The sequence below is a fragment of the Balaenoptera musculus genome, chromosome 3 (assembly GCF_009873245.2).
Source record: "Balaenoptera musculus isolate JJ_BM4_2016_0621 chromosome 3, mBalMus1.pri.v3, whole genome shotgun sequence".
Taxonomy (NCBI): Eukaryota; Metazoa; Chordata; class Mammalia; order Artiodactyla; family Balaenopteridae; genus Balaenoptera; species Balaenoptera musculus.
Genome location: NC_045787.1, coordinates 43,174,531 through 43,194,079, shown reverse-complemented (window position 1 = coordinate 43,194,079; position 19,549 = coordinate 43,174,531). Strand labels below are relative to the sequence as shown.

At 38.5% G+C, this 19,549-nt stretch overlaps 1 protein-coding gene across 3 annotated transcripts in view; it reads right to left on the bottom strand.

Annotated features, from left to right (window-relative positions):
- Positions 1–15,004: 15,004 nt before the first annotated feature.
- The window catches only part of GPBP1 (GC-rich promoter binding protein 1), a 73,134-nt gene continuing 68,589 nt past the window's right edge, over positions 15,005–19,549 (bottom strand). For 2 of the 3 annotated variants that reach the window (XM_036846307.1, XM_036846309.1), the window contains exon 13: positions 15,499–15,987. In XM_036846307.1, the coding sequence (XP_036702202.1) occupies positions 15,829–15,987 (159 nt within the window). In that variant the 3' untranslated portion in view covers positions 15,499–15,828. Of the gene's footprint in view, positions 15,988–19,549 lie in introns of all 3 variants that reach the window. The other variant, XM_036846308.1, reaches the window with a different exon arrangement.

Below are 19,549 nucleotides of genomic sequence, written 5' to 3'. Positions count from 1 at the left end.
TCAAAGATTAGGTGACCATATGTGCGTGGGTTTATCTCTGGGCTTTCTATCCTGTTCCATTGATCTATATTTCTGTTTTTGTGCCAGTACCATACTGTCTTGATCAGTGTAGCTTTGTAGTATAGTCTGAAGTCCAGGAGCCTGATTCCTCCAGCTCCGTTTTTCTTTCTCAAGATTACTTTGGCTATTCGGGGTCTTTTGTGTTTCCATACAAATTGTGAAATTTTTTGTTCTAGTTCTATGAAAAATGCCAGTGGTAGTTTGATAGGGATTGCATTGAATCTGTAGATTGCTTTGGGTAGTATAGTCATTTTGTGAACTAATTTTAAAATGCTATTTTTCTGGATTTTGTGAGTTTGTAGCACTTGTCATCTTTTTAAAATTTATAATTTGTTGTGATTTGTTCTCATTCTAAATAGTCTCTTCTGTAATTTTTAATTTTTCTTAAAGGAAGTCCCCCAAACTGCATAAGATTTAGATTCCACAAAGCCTGAATCACCTCAACTAAGCTGGGATGGTATATTAGTTTTGTACAGGCAAATTATCACACACTTAGAGGATTAAACAACACAAATTTATTACCTTACAATTGTGTAGATCAGAAGTCCGACATGGGTCTCACTGGGCTAAAATCAGTAGCGGGGCTGTATTCTTTCTGGAGGTTCTAGGGGAGAATCTGCTTCCTTGACTTTTCCAGCTTCTGAAGGCTGTCTGCCGTTCTTGGCTTGTGAGCCCTTCCTCCATCTTCAAAGCCAGTAATGACGGTCAAGTCCTTCTCACATCCCATCACTCTGACCTTCAGTATTCACAGCGCCCTGACTTACTCTCCTGCCTCCCTCTTCCACCTTTAAGGACCTCTGTGACTCCATTGGGCCAACCTGGATAATCCAAGATAGTCTCGCTATTTTAAGGTCAGTTGATTAACAATTGTAATTTCATCCGCAGTCTTAATTCCCTGTTGCTATGTAAGGTAACAAATTCACAGGTTCCTGGTCTCAGGACGTGGGCATCTTTGGGAGTTATTCTTCTGCCTTCCACAGAGGGTGTAAGCCTGGACCACTGTGCACCGGGCTTCTCCACACCCATACCCACACCCAAAGGCTGAAGCTATCAACAGAAGGGAGAATAAGGGTAAACCTCAGGAGATAGGCAAGGTGTGTACTGAAGAGAGGGAGAAGGAGAGGAGACAGGGAGAGAAAGAGAGAGAGGGAACACTCATAAGCCCTGGTAACACCGAGTTCCTGACTCCACCCCCTGTTCTTCCTTGCCCTTCTGCTTGAGCAAGCTAGAGTTCAGTTTCTGTCACTTGCCACCAGCAGAATCCTGATTAATAGTTCAGTCATTTATTGAGAGTCTACTATATGGCAAGCACTGCGAAACGCTTCACATGTACTTGGGCTTTTTTAATCCTCACAACCACCTGGCAAAATATTAGTTTTTTTGCATTTAAAAAATGAATAAGCTAAGGTTCTATGAGCTGAAGTTCCTTGCCCCAGGTCACACACCAAGGCTCAAACCTCAGTCTGTCCAAAGATTTAAACAGACTTCATAGATAGAATTTGGAGCTCCTCTTCTGTGGGTCTTTTCCTTCTGGAATTCGCCCCTAACTTTCTGTCCTGTGGTTATTCAGCCAGAAAAACTACAGGTTTTCTATTGGGGTTTTAGCTGTTCCTAACTAGGGCCTGACTCAAGACAGAAGCCATGAAAACAGGAAACTCAGACAGTGCCATTCATTTCTCCAGAGTCAAACTCCCTCCAGATTTTGCTGGCTGGTCTCTCTCCAGTGCCCCTCTTCTGCCTTCCAAATCTGTATGACTAGACATTGCCATTTGAACATCTCAAATCCAGCATCCAAGGCTGAATTCTTATTCCCAAGGTACAATGTTCCTTCTGTATTTCTTATCTTAATGGCTGACACAACCATCTAAGCCAAACACAAGGCAGGTATCTCTGACTTCTTCACTCCCTTACCTACCAAATTCTATTGACACTCACTCCTTAACACTTCAATTTCATTCCCATTGAATTGAATTGCCTGAGCTCCCTTCTTTTCCATTCTTTGCCAGTATTATTGTAACATCCCAAACTCACTCCCTATTCTTCAGTTTACCCCCTTCCCATCTTTTCTTTACACTGTAGCCAAAGTGATCTTTCTGAAATATATGTATCTGTTCATATGACTCCTCTGCTTAAAACCCTTTAGCAGTTCATTGCCTCCAGGAAAACATGCCAGACATTTAGTTGGATTGTCAAGATCTCTGCCTGCCACTTTAGCCTTTAGATATTCCTCCACACACAGTCCTCCGATACTGTCCACACACTAACCCCTCTGTTGAAACACCCTTTCCTCCACCATCCAGCTAACACCTAATTATTCCTCAAAAAAGGATCAGAATTTTACCTCTGCAGAGAATTTTCTGACATGCCTTTATGAAGAGCTTCATGAAGGATGAGACTCCCTTTTCAATATCTGTGTTCCCAGAGCCTAGGACAATGGCTGATATGTACTCGATTCTCCATAAATATTTGTCGAACAAAAAATGAAACAAAATGTTTAAATAATAGAAGGTAGTCATATTGTAAATATACTTTGTGGATGCTTCTACCCTAGACTTTTCCCTATCTAGATAAAGAATTTTAGTTCTTCCAAACTTTCAACACTTTGGTGAACCTCCACAAAAAAAAAAAAAAAAAGAAAAAAATCTCCAGCTTCATCATACTGCATTCAACCTGAAGTGAACAGCCCTAAAGCAAGTGTATTACTCTTGGTTCTTTCCACTACACTGACCATCAGCGTGATTGAGTGACCTGAAAGTTTTTTTTAATAGTTTGGGTAGGGGCTTCCCTGGTGGCGCAGTGGTTGAGAGTTTGCCTGCCAATGCAGGGGACACGGGTTCGGGCCCTGGTCTGGGAGGATCCCGCATGTCGCGGAGTGGCTGGGTCCGTAAGCCACAATTACTGAGCCTGCGCGTCTGGAGCCTGTGCTCCGCAACAAGAGAGGCCGTGACAGTGAGAGGCCTGCGCACCGCGATGAAGAGTGGCCCCCGCTTGCCACAGCTAGAGAGGGCCCTCGCACAGAGACGAAGACCCAACACAGCCATAAATAAAAAATAAAATAATTTGGGTAACAAAAGGAACTCAATACACCTAAGGCATGTCATCAGAATTGCCAAATTTCTTAATAATAACTGGGAAGAGCACCCACATTTTCCATTTACGTAAGAGTTCCCTGTGAATGTGGTCACCCTTGCTCTTTTGGTTAGAAGTATGCTAGTGAGAAACTATTCAGTAATGAATATTATCATTTCAACCTGTATCAACATGAAATGGCACGTAGGAATGGAATACATGCAAAGAATTTGTTTGACATTAGCAAGATAATTTGGAGTGGAAGAAAAGTCTTATTAATACAGAGAAGCAGCAACCCAAACACAAATTGGGCTCAAGATTAAAAAATAATGCATGCAGTATTTTTCCTAAGCTGCTTTGTAGTATTATGCCACTTGAGGGCACCAAAGATTTTAAAACATTTTCACGTTTTCTGATGAAATAAAAAGTTCTCAAATTTTTTCAATGAACATTTATTGAATTTACTGTTAATATATTTTATGGACAAGGAGCCGTAATAACGATACAAAGATAAACAAAACATGATCACTGGCCTTGGTGAGCGAGCTCAAGGTCTGGTGGGAGTGGCCTTAGCACTACAACGGATAATGTAATTTTTTGAATTAATTATTGGCATTAGGTATAAGCATATCTAATCTATCCTTGACAGTGGTTCTCTAAGTAGGGTCCAGACTCCTGAGACTCATCTGAGTCCCTTTCGGGGTTTGGGGAGGGCAGAACTACTTTCATTATAATACTAAGATGTTTTTGCTTTTGTAATTTCCATTTCCTGGTGCATGTACAGTGGAGTTTTCCAGAAGCTAAGTGACATGTGATAATGTTATTGCTCTGCTAACTAATGGAATGTGTGTTCGCATATTGTAATTTTTTTTTTTTTTTTTTTTTTTTAGAAATCTCTAAGGTGTAGTTGGTTTAGGGTATGAATTCATGCATTTTCTGAGATTAACTAAGTTTGTTCTCTATTCTCCTACTGGGCTCTTGCTAACTATCTTCAGTTATACTTACTGTGATCTCTGCAAACTCATTATCCAATAACATGGTTTTGAAGCCCACAAGTTTTTCTTGTACCTCTATGGAAACAACACTACTAAGTATACCTTGATATTTTTATATTAATATTGAATATAAAATTCAATATTTTTAAATTCCTGAAACTTTTAGATTTTTTTACCTAAAATATTATTTCATAACAATATTTTTATATGAAAATTAACTAACTATATGTTATGTTTCTTACGTTTAAGAATAGATGGCTTAAAATAGGGAGATTGAAAGACTGGTTTTTTTCAGTGCACAGTTGTGCCAGGGAGGCTCAAGAGGGAGGGGATATGCGGATATATGCATGTATAAGGCTGATTCACTTTGTTGTACAACAGAAACTAACACAGTATTGTGAAGCAATTATACTCCAATAAAGATCTATTCAAAAAAAAAAAAAAGAAAAGATGTTGAAAGAGCTGAAACCGACACCCAAGTGTTTTCTATCTCACTGAAGGGAGGAATTTACTCCAAAGAAACTGGGTAGGGACTTCCCTGGTGGCACAGTGGTTAAGAATCTGCCTCCCAATGCAGGGGACACAGGTTCAAGCCCTGGGCCGGGAAGATCCCACATGCTGCAGAGCAACTAAGCCCATGTGCCAGAACTACTGAGCCTGTGCTCTAGAGCCCGCAAGCCACAACTACTGAGCCCGTGTGCCACAACTACTGAAGCCTGCGCACCCTAGAGCCTGTGCTCTGCAACAAGAGAAGCCACCGCAATGAGAAGCCCACGCACCACAACGAAAAGTAGCCCCCGTTCGCCGCAACTAGCGAAAGCCCATGTGCAGCAACGAAGACCCAACAAAGCCAAAAATAAATAAATAAGAAAGTATGAGGCAAATAAATTATACAGAATATCTGAGAAGCAGTTGAAGTTATTTATGACCTTGTAATAAGTCACAAGGAAAAATGACACTTTAAAAAGCATGAGTTAACAAATTTCATCTATGTAAGAGCATACAATCTAAGCCAAAAGGGCCATTTCAGTTATCTAGGTCAAGCTTTTCCCAAATACAAAAAGTCCTTTATAATATCTATCAAAATTGGTCACCCAGCTCCTGCTTGACTACTGCCACTGCTCACCCCTCCTCAAGCAAACCACTTTGTAAGAACTCTAATTGCAAGATTTTTCATTCAGTGAGCTGAAATCTCCATCGTTCCTCCAACATTCTTCGCTTGGCCCTTAAGGTAGCCTGACACAGTGGAAAGCACACTAAATTAGGAAATTAGAAGACCCCATTCATAATTTCCACTGTACCCACATGCTAGCAGGGTGACTTTGGGCAAATTACTAACCTCCTAGGATTTCAGCTTGTAAAAATAAAAAGTACTAATCCTTTCAACTACACTCCAGTCATTGGTGCAAGGATCAGTGAAGAATATATTTAAAACTACTTGGTAAACATAAAAATGTTTATTCATGTGACACATTTTTTAGAAAAATTCCCTGGTCTGGGGAGATCCCACATGCCACGGAGCAACTAAGCCCATGCGCCACAACTACTGAGCCTGTGCTCCAGAGCCCATGTGCCACACCTACTGAAGCCCGCTAGCCTAGAGCCCGTGCTCCGCAACAAGAGAAGCCACCACAATGAGAAGCCCGCGCACTGCAATGAAGAGCAGCCCCCGCTCGCCGCGACTAGAGAAAACCCACACGCAGCAACAAAGACCCAACGCAGCCAAAAATAAATAAAATTTTAAAAAGACTTATTTTAAATAATCTTTGATAGCAGCACTTCTTGGCCTTAGAGGACACTGCATAGCAAGTTGTGAAGTGTTTCCTTCCTCTCAATTGTGAAACAAACCACGGAAAAGTACATACAACATATGAAGAATTTGAACATGCTTTAAATGTAAATTTAATGTATTTTTGGAAATACCTAAAGCACCTATTCAAAGATATTTTTTTAAACAAATTTTCAGGTACTAAGAATGTACCTAGGTATCTATACAAAGAATCTAAGACTTATGTACCCTGGACTTAGTTATGTATAGATATAAATACAGATATTTAGGTAAAAAGGTCATGTCTCTTGAGGAAGGGCCACGTCTTTATATGCTGAGCCTCCTCATTCACTAACACTACATTTTGTTTATGGTAATTGCCAAATAATTATTCAATTACTTGCTTTTTAGTACGAGTTACTTTGGACAAGAGAAAAAAAGGTTATTTATTAAAAGAGAAAAATTACTTATTAGAACCTCATTTTTGTGGGGTCATTACCTAACAAGGTATTATTGATGGACTGCCTTGCGGAACTTCTCTTGTACAGGCCAGATCCTTGTTCAACCTAACCCCCAACGTGCCAGTTATAGTTTCCTCTTCTATTGCTAACATGTACCCCTCAACCTAGATGACTCTTTACCTACTCACACCTGCATGAGGCATTTGCAAGTTTTCCCTCCTACCTGTAAGAACTCATACATATGAACCTTGATGTTAAAGGATTTTTAAAGTTCCAGCTTATACTGAACCCCATAAGGTTTCCTGAACTCGATAGTCTACACAGGCCTAAAATTTGCCTAAAATTCCCTTCTGCCTTCTGTGTGCCTTATTATTCGTTAAAACTGAGCTACGTGAGGCCGCGATAGTGAGAGGCCCGCGCACCGCGATGAAGAGTGGCCCCCACTTGCCGCAACTAGAGAAAGCCCTCGCACAGAAACGAAGACCCAACACAGCCATAAATAAATAAATTAATTTAAAAAAAAAAAAACTGAGCTACGACATCCTCTGGAAAGCCTCCCCTGAACCCTCTTACCCTGCCCTTAAGTAACCCTACACACTGCACATACTTGAAAACTCATTTGCAATATGTTTATCCTACAGCGCTGTGATCAATTTCAGCACAGGGGTTATCTTTATATTCTTTGTACTTTCAGCACAGGGCCTGGCCTAGCAGGCCCTCATTTTACTGACTTTACTATTTGTTTTAATTTGGGAGGTTGCAGATATAAGAAATATTTACTACTAAAGAAGTCACTGATCAAATGTAAATGTAAACTGGGGACTTCCCTGGTGGCGCAGTGGTTGAGGGTCTGCCTGCCAATGCGGGGGACACGGGTTCGAGCCCTGGTCTGGGAAGATCCCACGTGCCGCGGAGCAACTGGGCCCATGAGCCACAATTACTGAGCCTGCGCGTCTGGAGCCTGTGCTCCGCAACGAGAGGCCGCGATAGTTGAGAGGCCCGCGCACCGCGATGAAGAGCGGCCCCCGCTTGCCGCAACTGGAGAAAGCCCTCGCACAGAAACGAAACCCAACACAGCCATAAATAAAAATTAATTAATTAATTAATTAATTAAAAAAAAAAAACTCTAGGAGGTGGGACTTCCTTTAAAAAAAAAATGTAAATGTAAACTAACAGAGTTTGTACCTCCACAGTTTTTCACTCTCCATTCTGGATCAGATCCCCTTATTATCTAGGTTGGATGACAGAGCAGGTTAACTGAACCTGGAGCCAGTTAAGACTCTGTTTAGCCCTGCCTCTAGTGAGGTATGGTAGGGTTTCTTAGTCCTTGCTGCAGCAACTTATTCCTTATTCTTTTCTATGGATTTAGAGCCCACGTGGTACCTGTGGAATGGCTTAACTACATCGTTTTGCAGCTTCACTAGCTGAGGAAGTTTCCTATCTCTAGTTTCCGGGTTCAGATTCAATACACTGATTTTACCTTTTTCCCCCATCACAGACATGAGACCTTTCTCTCACTCCAACCTCAGGAATAATTTTGGTACTGTCCTCTGTGCCAAATTGTTGGCCTGAACATGCACTACTCAGAGATTATCTGAGCTATTATCTGGGCAGTCTTACAAGCATCCATCCACCAGACTTCAAATGCAGGCACCAAAAATCTGATGGGAACCTGATGTCTTGTAATAGTAACTTCCAATACCAAACCTTGGACCCTGACTTGTTTCAAAGCTCTTGTTCCAATTTATTTCCTGTTGCTGGTACAGAGATGCTTCTGATTCTCGACTCATGTCTAACAAAGAGGATAACATACTCTTCACCACAAACTCCCCCATCGCTTCAGAGAAAAGCTCTAATTTGTACCAAAGGCTTTGCCTAAAGGCTCTTCCTTTAAAATAACTGATTCATATTACTGTCGACAAAATCAAGAATGAAAAAGACTTTTTTTATGTTTATAAACACACAAAGTACAGAATGCTGGCAGAGTAACGGAAGTCAAGAAAGAAATTACTGCACTTTTAGGGGATAAAAAAGTTTGTCCTTCTGAAACTCTCCATGTTTTACTAAAGTTTCCCCACTTTCTCAGTAGAAGTCTCTATTTGTATTGCATTGATAAATCTGCATTTCCTTCAGTGTGATTCAGGATTCAATGTATTTTATCTGGATAAATACTACAATCATCTTTACAAAAACAGGAAAAATATTTTCTTAAAAGTATTTTGCAAGACTGAAAAATCATCCAGGTAATGGTGCAAAGATCAAATACCACAACCCAACTTTTACTTTACTTAAGTTTCCAAAGGTCTGGTCCTTAAGACTTAGAAGAGGGATCAGCAAACTACTGTCCCTAGATAGCTAGTTTTATTCGAACACAGAACACATCCAATCATTTACATATTGTCTATGGTTGCTTTCATGCTATAATGGCAGCTTTGACTAGCTGCAACAGATTATATGGCCTAAATATTTACCATATGCCCTTTATAGAAAGTCTGCCAACACGGAATTTTAAAAAAATCTCCCAGGGCTTCCCTGGTGGCGCAGTGGTTAAGAATCTGCCTGCTAATGCAGGGGACGCGGGTTCGAGCCCTGGTCTGGGAAGATCCCACATGCCGCGGAGCAACTGGGCCCGTGAGCCACAACTACTGAGCCTGCGCGTCTGGAGCCTGTGCTCCGCAACAAGAGAGGCCACGATAGTGAGAGGCCCGCGCACCGCGATGAAGAGTGGTCCCCACTTGCCGCAACTAGAGGAAGCCCTCGCACAGAAACGAAGACCCAACACAGCCAGAAATAAATAAATAAATAAATAATTTAAAAAAAAAAAATCTCCCGGAAGGAAATTACAGACATCTTAATAGGTGGCATGAAGCCTCTATGCCTCTCTTTGGGCATAAAGATGGTCCCTAGGGCTTCCCTGGTGGTGCAGTGGTTGAGAATCCGCCTGCCAATGCAGGGGACACGGGTTCAAGCCCTGGTCTGGGAAGATCCCACATGCCGCAGAGCAACTGGGCCCATGAGCCACAGCTACTGAGCCTGCGCGTCTGGAGCCTGTGCTCCGCAATAAGAGAGGCCGCGATAGTGAGAGGCCCGCGCACCGCGATGAAGAGTGGCCCCCGCTCGCCGCAACTAGAGAAAGCCCTCGCACAGAAACGAAGACCCAACACAACCAAAAATCAATCAATAAATAAATAAATTTAAAAAAAAAAAAGATGGTCCCTATATGCCTTACTTCTCAGTACCCAGGTTTTATCCATTCTGCCAAATGACTCACTCTATAACTCACTTCACCAAAATAATAAATGCTAAACATTGTCAGGACATTAAGTTCAAATTTGAGGGGAAATACTAACTCCAAATAAAATACTTTTTCACCTCACCAAATTAACTTCTTATAAAGCAACTACTACTATTACAGTATCCAGACTAGCCGAAGAAAAACATCAGTTAATTGCTAGTTTGCCCATTTCTCCAGTCTTTAAAGAAAACCACATTAAAGATGCATTAAGGCTGAATTTGACAACAAATTCCTTACTGAAAAGGCACTCTCATATCTAAAATGTCATTACAAGGGAACCCTCCTACACTGCTGGTGGGAATGTCAATCGATACAACCACTACGGAGGACAGTATGGAGGTTCCTTAAAAAACGAGAGTTACCACATGATCCAGGAATCCCACTCCTGGGCATATATCCAAAGAAAAACATAATTCAAAAAGATACATGTACCCCAATGTTCACTGCAGCACTATTTACAATAGCCAGGACATAGAAGCAACCTAAATGTCTATCGACAAAGGAATGGATAAAGATGTGGTAGGGACTTCCCTGGTGGCGCAGTGGATAAGAACCCACCTGCCAATGCAGGTAACACGGGTTCCATACCTGGTGCGGGAAGATCCCACATGCCGCAGAGCAACTAAGCCCGTGCACCACAACTACTGAGCCCAAGCGCCACAACTACTGAAGCCCACAAGCCTAGAGCCTGTACTCCACAACGAGAAGCCACTGCATGGAGAAGCCCGTGCACCATAATGAAAAGTAGCCCCCGCTCGCCGCAACTAGAGAAAGCCCGAGTGCAGCAACGAAGACCCAACACAGCCAAAAATAAATAAAAAATTAAATCTTAAAGAAAAAAAAAAAGATGTGGTATATATATACAATGGAATTATTACTCAGCCATAAAAAAGGATGAAATAATGCCATCTGCAGCAACATGGATGGACCTAGAGATTGTCATACTGAGTTAAGTCAAAGACAAATATCATATGATACTGCTTATATGTGGAATCTAAAAAAATGGTGCAAATGAACCTATTTGCAAAACAGAAATAAGAGTCACAGATGTAGAAAACAAACTTATGGTTACCAAGGAGGAAGGGCGGGGGGGGGGGGGGGGTGTTGGGAGGGATAAACTGGCAGATTGGGATTGACATATACACACTATATATAAAATAACTAATAAAAACCTGCTGTATATGTATAGCACAGGGAACTCTACTCAATACTCTGTAATAACCTATATGGGAATAGAATCTAAAGAACAGTAGATATACGTATAACTGATTCACTTTGCTATACAGCAGAAACACATTGTTAATCAACAATACTCCAATAAAAATTAATTTAAAAAAAGAAAATGTCATTGCAGAATCACAAACCTCTTAACACAAAAGTTGATACCTAAATCTAATTTTCTCAAGTCATCAATGTCTCCCAGACCTAATGAGCTTATTCCATGATCTAGTGTCCATTTAAGAAGGGTAAGCAGCTTTTAAAAAGTCATATTCCTCTCATCACCATCTCCAGCCCATTATCTGTTCATCTTTAGCATCCCAGAAAAAGGAAGAAACCTTGACAGAAATGGAGTTAGCAAGTCAAACTCCAGCTTTGAATTGTTATTTCCACAAATCACATGAAATGATGTCATTGTTGGAGGCAAATCTATTTTTAAAAGTTTGAAAGCACTGAAGCCCATCTTTGTAATTAGTTCACAAGAATATGATTTACCACTAAAGTTTGATTACATTTCAGAAAACTGATTTTACTTAATCTTTAAGGTGAGGTTTACCAAATTATCAAGCTTAGTTCATAACTGAGCATAATGTCAAACAAGTGAAGCAGAGATGAAACAGTTCAGTTTTAGTTCACTGTGAGAACTCAACCAGATGTTTCACACCATACACAACCATTTAAAAGTTTCTGCCTGTTTAATCTAACATAATTTTTTAAAATATGTACTACATGCTACTTGGAGTTCCTGTTGAATAACATGGTGTTAACAGCAGTGATTAAACAGCTAAAATTTATGGAACACCTACTATGTACTCAGGATTTACACCAAGTGTTAGTGATTCTCTTCATCCTTACAGTAACTCTACGGAATAAACATCTCAAGAAGCTATCTGGATTAAGATCACAGCTCACATAAAAGGCAAAACCAGAATTCAAATCCAGGTGTAACTACTTCCACCATACTGCATGTCAATACATTAGAATCGGGGCTTCCCTGCTGGCACAGTGGCTGAGAATCCACCTGCCAATGCAGGAGACACGGGTTCGAGCCCTGGTCCGGGAAGATCCCACATGCCGTGGAGCAACTAAGCCCGTGCGCCACAACTACTGAGCCTGTGCTCTAGAACCCATGAGCCACAACTACTGAGCCTGCGTGCTGCAACTACCGAAGCCCACGCGCCAAGAGCCCGTGCTCCGCAACGAGAAGTCACAGCAAGGAGAAGCCCACACACCACAACGAACAGTAGCCCCCTCTCTCCACAACTAGAGAAAGCCCACGAGCAGCAACGAAGACTCAACACGGCCAAAAATAAATAAATAAATTTATAAAAAAAAAAAAACATTAGAATCACCATTTTTTAAAGCTCTCTAATGACATCAATGTGCAAATTTGGAAACTACTACAACATGGGGTCTTATGTATACCAAGAGTTAGGACATGGCTGCATTAAACATGCTACAGTAATGTCCTAACACACCTAATGATTTGACACATTACAAATTTCAATCACTGTTTCAGATTAGGTTTCTACAAAACAAATATTACACATGGATAAGGTAGAGTGAAACGTACAGTTTAAGTTAAATGTCAGCAAATGATTAACTGCACAAGTTATGCCTCACAAGTACACAAGAGAACTTCCATTACAAAACCTTTTAAAGTAGGTGATGACTGAATTACACATATTCTCAAGCCCTTAACTACTAACTTTTCAGATCCATGTGTTAGATAGCACCCAGAATTATATATTAAAATAATCAAAGCTCTCTTGGGAGCTCCATCATTTTTCTAAATTCTAGCATTCAGCCCTAAGGCAAGGAAATTAACATTAAATAACAAAGTAGGATTGAAACTTCACTGCAGCACTTGGAGGTTTTAGGGATTTTACTATTGCTTGAAATGCCCTGCTCACTCATTCCTCAACAGCGAAGTAAGGATTATAACCTCCAGAAACACGACTGTGCAAAAGAAAAAGTCACAATATCCACCTCTCACAATTGGTGATGCTCTACTATTTAAAAGCCTAGCAATATATCTCTAAGTTTATAAGCCAAAATAAAAATCTCACTTTGAAGAAAAATTTCACAAGTGCCTTTTCTAATCCAAGTATCTGAATTCTAATAAAAGCACATTTTAATAAAACATCTTTTACAAACTTTTTGAGTAGAAGATTATGGATCATCCCAGTATAATGTGATGTCAGGTTAAGGTTAACTATGTTTGGGGGGGGGGGGGTCAATAAGTTATTTAGGACATTATTCTTTAACTTATTCCTAAATAAGTTTAAAATGTTTATATAATCATATTCTAACAACATTACATATAAACACTAGCAAAAGGAACTAAAAATGTTTAGATACCAAGCCCTTCAACATACTGAACTGTAATTAAGGTAAACCTATTATTATCAAATCGATCTGATTATTTTTAGATCAACACTTCTACATTTCAACTTTAATAAAAATATATTTACGGAAATAAAAGTTATTCTAACCCTTAATATAAAACAAGATATAATTTTGGAAATGCTATTTTAAACCCATTACCATAAGAATTTTGCTCATTTCAATTAAAAAAAAAAAAAAGGCAGGGAAGACAGAGTAGTAGTAAAAAGGAAGGATCACAAAGGAGGAAACACTAAAAAGCTTTTCAGCGTGACATGTATTCACTACCTTAACTGCAGCAATGGTTTCACAAGTCAAAGGTTATCAAATTATATGCTTTAAATATGTAGTTTATGCCAATTTATACCACAATAAAGTGGTTGTAAAAAAGAACGTGCTGCAGAGAAACTCTTGAGTTTGAAGCAATCAAAAGTAGTACATTTTTTTTTCAGGCCTCCACGTCCTGGGTTTGGCAATTTCACACTAGATGTACAATTTAACTAGTTTCTATACTACTTGTGGGCTCCCTTTCAAACAATACAGTTCAAACTCTACCAGCTGCCTGTATTTCAACAGCAACTTAAAATTATGCTAAGCTTTAACCATTCTATCAAAATACATTTGTATGGCTCCACCCACTCAGTAGCCAAACTGGTTAAGCCTATAATGTAACACATAATCACACTGTTGTATCTTGCCACACTAAACACATTCAATATAACAATGTGTGAATGCACAATAAACAATAACTGCTGATAAAGAGTTAAGGCAAAAAAAAAAAAAAATCTGAATAGAAAGCAGAAAATGCCAGAAAATTAAAAATTCCAGAATCTTTTCTGAAAGCTATCTAGAAAACACATTAGATTTCAAATGTAAACCACATTTCTCAGATCCCTTCTAGCTTGTGTTAGCAAATACAATTTGCATCTGATAGATTTTATTAACCCATAAACGAAATAGTGAAATCTAAGAGTCCCAAAAACATTCAATATATGATACTGACAGGCTTTGTGAAAGCATACTTTCAGGTTCTCTTGTGGCTAATGCTACATTTTACTTTAAGTGATTGGACTGACTTGTGGCATATTATATAATAAAAGCTGATTTTAAATGATAACTTTAAGATATATTTAATACTTTGTTACCACTCTAAGCCACCCTCCATAAGTTTTGTGGGGTTGAAATTGTGTTTTGTTTAAATTTCCCCAACATCACCAGTCTCAATGTGAACCAAAAAAATCTGGCTTCTGGTGGAAGCTGGGGAACTTGAGTAGGATTACTGAAATGGAAACAGCAAAAACACTGAAGCCTTCTGAGAAAACACAATTTAAAAATCTTGAGGATTACCTCAATCAGACATAAAACCTAAAACATTTTTGCTCTAAGATTATGCTCTTTACAATCAGAATGTATTTAAACATGGGAGTGGGATGGAGAAAGCTAAAACAAATGTGGATAAACAAAATCAGAAAAATCAAAAATACAAAAAAAAAAAGAGCAAAATTACTCTTCCAGTGAGCAGTAAACAGAAATGATTCTAAAATTAATGTGCAAATGAAAAATAAAGTGGTTAACATTCATTTAATAAACTTGTTAAGCAGTTGATAGTAAAAAAGCTATTTTCCATAGCTTTCTTTCTCTAAACTCAAAAGGTAATCACCATCTTTAATAAAGTTTAACTTTGTTTTAATAAGTGAATAAACCACATTATGTTTACAGACCAATACCTTTAACACTACAGAGAACGACAATATTCTGAAAATCCAGTTTATTTTTCATGTTGTGGACAGATCCAGTCAGTGTGATCAGTTTTTCTGCATGTGTAATAATTTATCAAAATAAGTTTTCCCACAAGACTCTTTTCCATCAACTCTGAAAATCCTGGTCTGACAACATACCCAAATAAAGCTCTTGAAAATCACCTCTTAAAATTTGGAAGAAAATGTGGCAAGTCTTTCCTGTAACATTTACTGAACTACAAATGGCTAAAGAGCAATTTATGTTTTAAAAGGTGACTAGTACAATAGTTGAGTTCAGGAAATTAATGTTTTAGTGCACTTTGCTCCAGTTTTAGCCAACATGCTACATTGTCCTTTTTTTGCAGGGGGGGAGGGGTGAGGGTGGGGGGAGCCGCACAAAGTGGACTTGAGGATTTCCACTGTACGAAAAAGATATGACTCTGCAAGCAAAACAGTGTAAGCTGCCTTTTTTCTTAAGACCTGGACATTTTAAGACAGAAGCTTTGCAAAACATTACACAATTTTTTTATTATTAAATGAGAAAATCTCATTTGTTACATCGTCACATTGCTAGTCAGAGAAATGCTGCAGTGATGAAGAAAGTCAATGTTGGATCAACCAAAGTCCTCATTTCTACAACATTCATTTAACAAAGAAATAATGTTCAACACAGCCCAACACAACATTCTTGGTTTTCTTCATATTGAAGTTCCCCAAAAAAATCATCTTCTAATGGGGTATTTTACTACATAAATTATAGTTCTTCATTTTTACAATTCACCCCAAACTGTATGAGAGATGTATCACACTAAAATTTCTAAAGCTGTTAGGAAATCCTTCACACATCGTCGTCATCTGATGTGTCACTGCTACTTGTCTCTGTGTCATCATTCTCAATAGTGGGTTTGAAAGTGCTGTTTTTCCAGGGTCCAAACTTGAAGTCACAGATCAGGCCATTTTTCAAAATACCATTTTTCCTCAGACCGTTCTTCTGTAACTAAAATGTCAACAAAAATAAAGTGAATAAATAAACTATCCTCCAAGAGTTACTACAAATTAAGAATGCTCTAATAATCAAATGTACCCATGAATGCAATAAAGGTAATAAAACTCCATAGATTATGATATCATTTTTGAAAAACTAGTTAGATATAGGTAATTGATCCAACCAATATAACAAAGTATTTCCTATGAATAAATCACTACCTTTGGGAGAACTGCATTTATCACTTACCAAACCACTATTAAAAATATATATATATATGGTGTATAGTACTAGTCTAGTGAAAAGATTTTGGATCCAGACAGGGTAGGTGTGAATTCTAAGTCTGTCACTTGTTAAGGAATTAACCTTCCCAAATTTTCATTTCCTTAATGAAAACTGTAACAAATATCTTCAGGTGCTACCTACAATATAATCAGCAACCATTAAGCTACAGCTGTTATTTTTATTATTCTGACCTAACTGGGCTATTAACATACCCCACAATCTGCTTTATTCATAATCTGCAGAATAACCAGAATACAAAGTACTCCAGTAAGTAAGGAGTATTCAAATAAGGTAAGTACAAGGTAACAAAATCAAACAGAGGCCTTTGCTTAACCACAGAGATTAAGATATTGAAAAAAATAATAAGTTATTTCTGAAAATCAGAACTGATGGGTTAGTATGGTATAAGTAAGAAAAATGTCTGAGACTCTGGTAATTTTTATCAAAATGAGAAATACAGATTTCTTTAAGACCAAATCCAGTTATATAATAAGTTAATATTTGGAACTATCTATAGGTGTCATAGTCTAGAGGGCTTTTTTAAGTCATAAGGATTAGGATAAGATCCAAACCCAAGGGGAAACTTAGATCATAGCTATTTTTGCTACAGACCTTGATAACTAGAAATAACAAGTCTAGAGTCTTATTAGCTCTGAGTTTTCCTTTTCCCCTCCCTATTTAGCTACCTCCCTTTACTTTGAACAAATGACCTCACCACCATCTTCACTAAGGAAAACAAAAGCCATGTTCTCAGTGTTCTCAGTCTCTGGCGTTCTCAGCCACTGTGATGGTTACAAATATGCCTCATCTCTCTTTTAAAGGTACACCTTTCTAATCCCTCAAAGTTCTATCCTTGTTTCACATGATTTATCACCCAGTGCCACCTAATCTTTCCACAGCTTAAAATCAACTGTGGACAATTATGATAAAAACCAAATCTGATCTTTATCTCTGATTTCTCTAAATGCCTGCACCCTCCCCCCACCCCGGGGTTGGGGGAAATACACACACACACACACGTCTATTTTACATATACATGTATATATGTAAAATGCATAGAATTACATATATACATACATATGTGTGTGTGTGTATACACACACACACACACACACAGTCTCCTAAAACCAGCTCCTCCTTCTCCATTCCTGTCTATAATAATGATATAATTATCAGTTCATAGGTTGAAATTTCAAAATCCTGCTGATTCTATTTCAGATCTCAAGTCTCATCAAGACCACGTTTTACTGTCATTTCTCTACTTCAGGCCCTCATTTACCCCTTCCCTAATTATTACAAAATATCCCCAACTAACCATCCTGATCCTAGTCTTCCCAATTACACTTCCAATATACACCTTACACTATACCTGTACTTCCACATACCTAAAAATACCTCAAAAGGTTTCCTATAATAAAACACAATCTATACTCCTGACATGGCAAACAAAAACCTTAATATGACCACAATGTGTTTTTTCAACCTTATATCACAGTTATAGGCACAGGCTATGAAGTTAGCCAGACTTGGGCTCAAATTCCAACTCCACTAATGATACACTGTATGGACCTAGAGAAAGTTACCCAACCACGATGAGCCTAATTAAGTTTTGTCATCTACACAGCAGGACTAATGGTATTACCTACTTCATACAAATACTACAAAAATGCGCTTAGCACAATTTCCTAGAGGGCATTAAGAGTTCACATGACGTTACTCACAATTAGGGAGGCCACGTTAATTTATCAAACTAGGGCACTTTTGAGAATGAGTAAACATGTGCCATTAATAAATACAGTGGGATTAACATGCATAAACTGGGACTCTCCAAGGCAAACTAGGACTTAGACTCACCCTACTTATTACTGATATCAAGATCTTTCATTAAAATCTTTCTACCCCATGCTCCAGCCACTCTGAACCCCAGCATACCCTGAACTCTTACTTTTGCCTTTGTTCACTCCCTACACCAGGAATGTCATTCCCTCATCTTACCTGACAAAGGCCAATTCAAACCCAACTCAATTATGCTCTTCCAGATCACTGCAACTAGTGTTGACCTCTAGATTAATTAATGTAAATTCTACGTGGGCAAAAATATTTTTGTTTTCCCAGCACTCTAGAATAGGACCTCAAGAAACATTTCATGAATTTGCATGACACTCTCTCTCCTGTCCTCACCTTAAATATTTTGAAAACTGCTCCCACATTCTGCTTTATATGGGAGTCTACCTATCTTCATTGAACTGCAGCACTATGAAGGAGCTCATCTCTATAAACTTTAAAATCTTGGGCATAGTGAACACTTGATAAATGTTTGCAGAATTTGAAGAGAAGGAGTTTAAACTCAGATTCTCAACTGTTACCAGATACAATAATGAATACTTTTATAAACAGCATCAGGCCCTAATGGTTTTTTAGGCATCTAAATGTCAAATGACATGTCATCATTAACATAAATATACCCATGTCTTTATCTTTAGTTTTTTAAAAAATGGACATTATACTTACAGGCCATTGCTCTCCAACCCACAGTATGCACAAATTTTTTGTATCAGTTAATTATTTTATTATCAATAGGGTTTTATCTACCTGCCCCAGTCATAACAGGGTTTTAAAGCCAATTATCTTGGTCAGGCAATATTATGTTTTCCTTGACTACTACCATATGGCAATGATACTAAGTTGTTTTTCTTGATGCCTTTCTTCAGATTCAAAACAAATCCTTCAAAGAGATACACAAAATGGCAAACCCACACAATGGACCACTACTCACCAAACATGGGTGAGTTTCAAAAGCATGAAAGCAACCAGATCCAGGACTATAACAATATATGGTTCAATTAGTAAAACACTGTGTAACTTGGGAGATTGGGATTGACATATACACACTACTATATATAAAATAGATAACTAATAATGACCTACTGTATAGCACAGGGAACTCTCTCTTCTCAATATTCTGTAATGACCTATATGGGAAAAGAATCTAAAAAAGAGTGGATATATGTGTATGTATAGCTGATTCACTTTGCTGTACAGCAGAAACTAACACAACATTGTAAATCAACTATACTCCAATAAAAATTAATGTAAAAAAAAAAGGTATTCAGGAAAAACAAATTGTGGAAAGGCAAAACTATAGGGACAGAAAGCAAATAATCAGTGTCTGCCAGGGGCTGGAGCTGGGAGTGAAAGAACTAAATGCAAAGAGGGACAATGAGGAACTTTTGGGGATCACAGTCATACAGCTATATACATTTGTCAAAACTCACCCAACTGTACACCT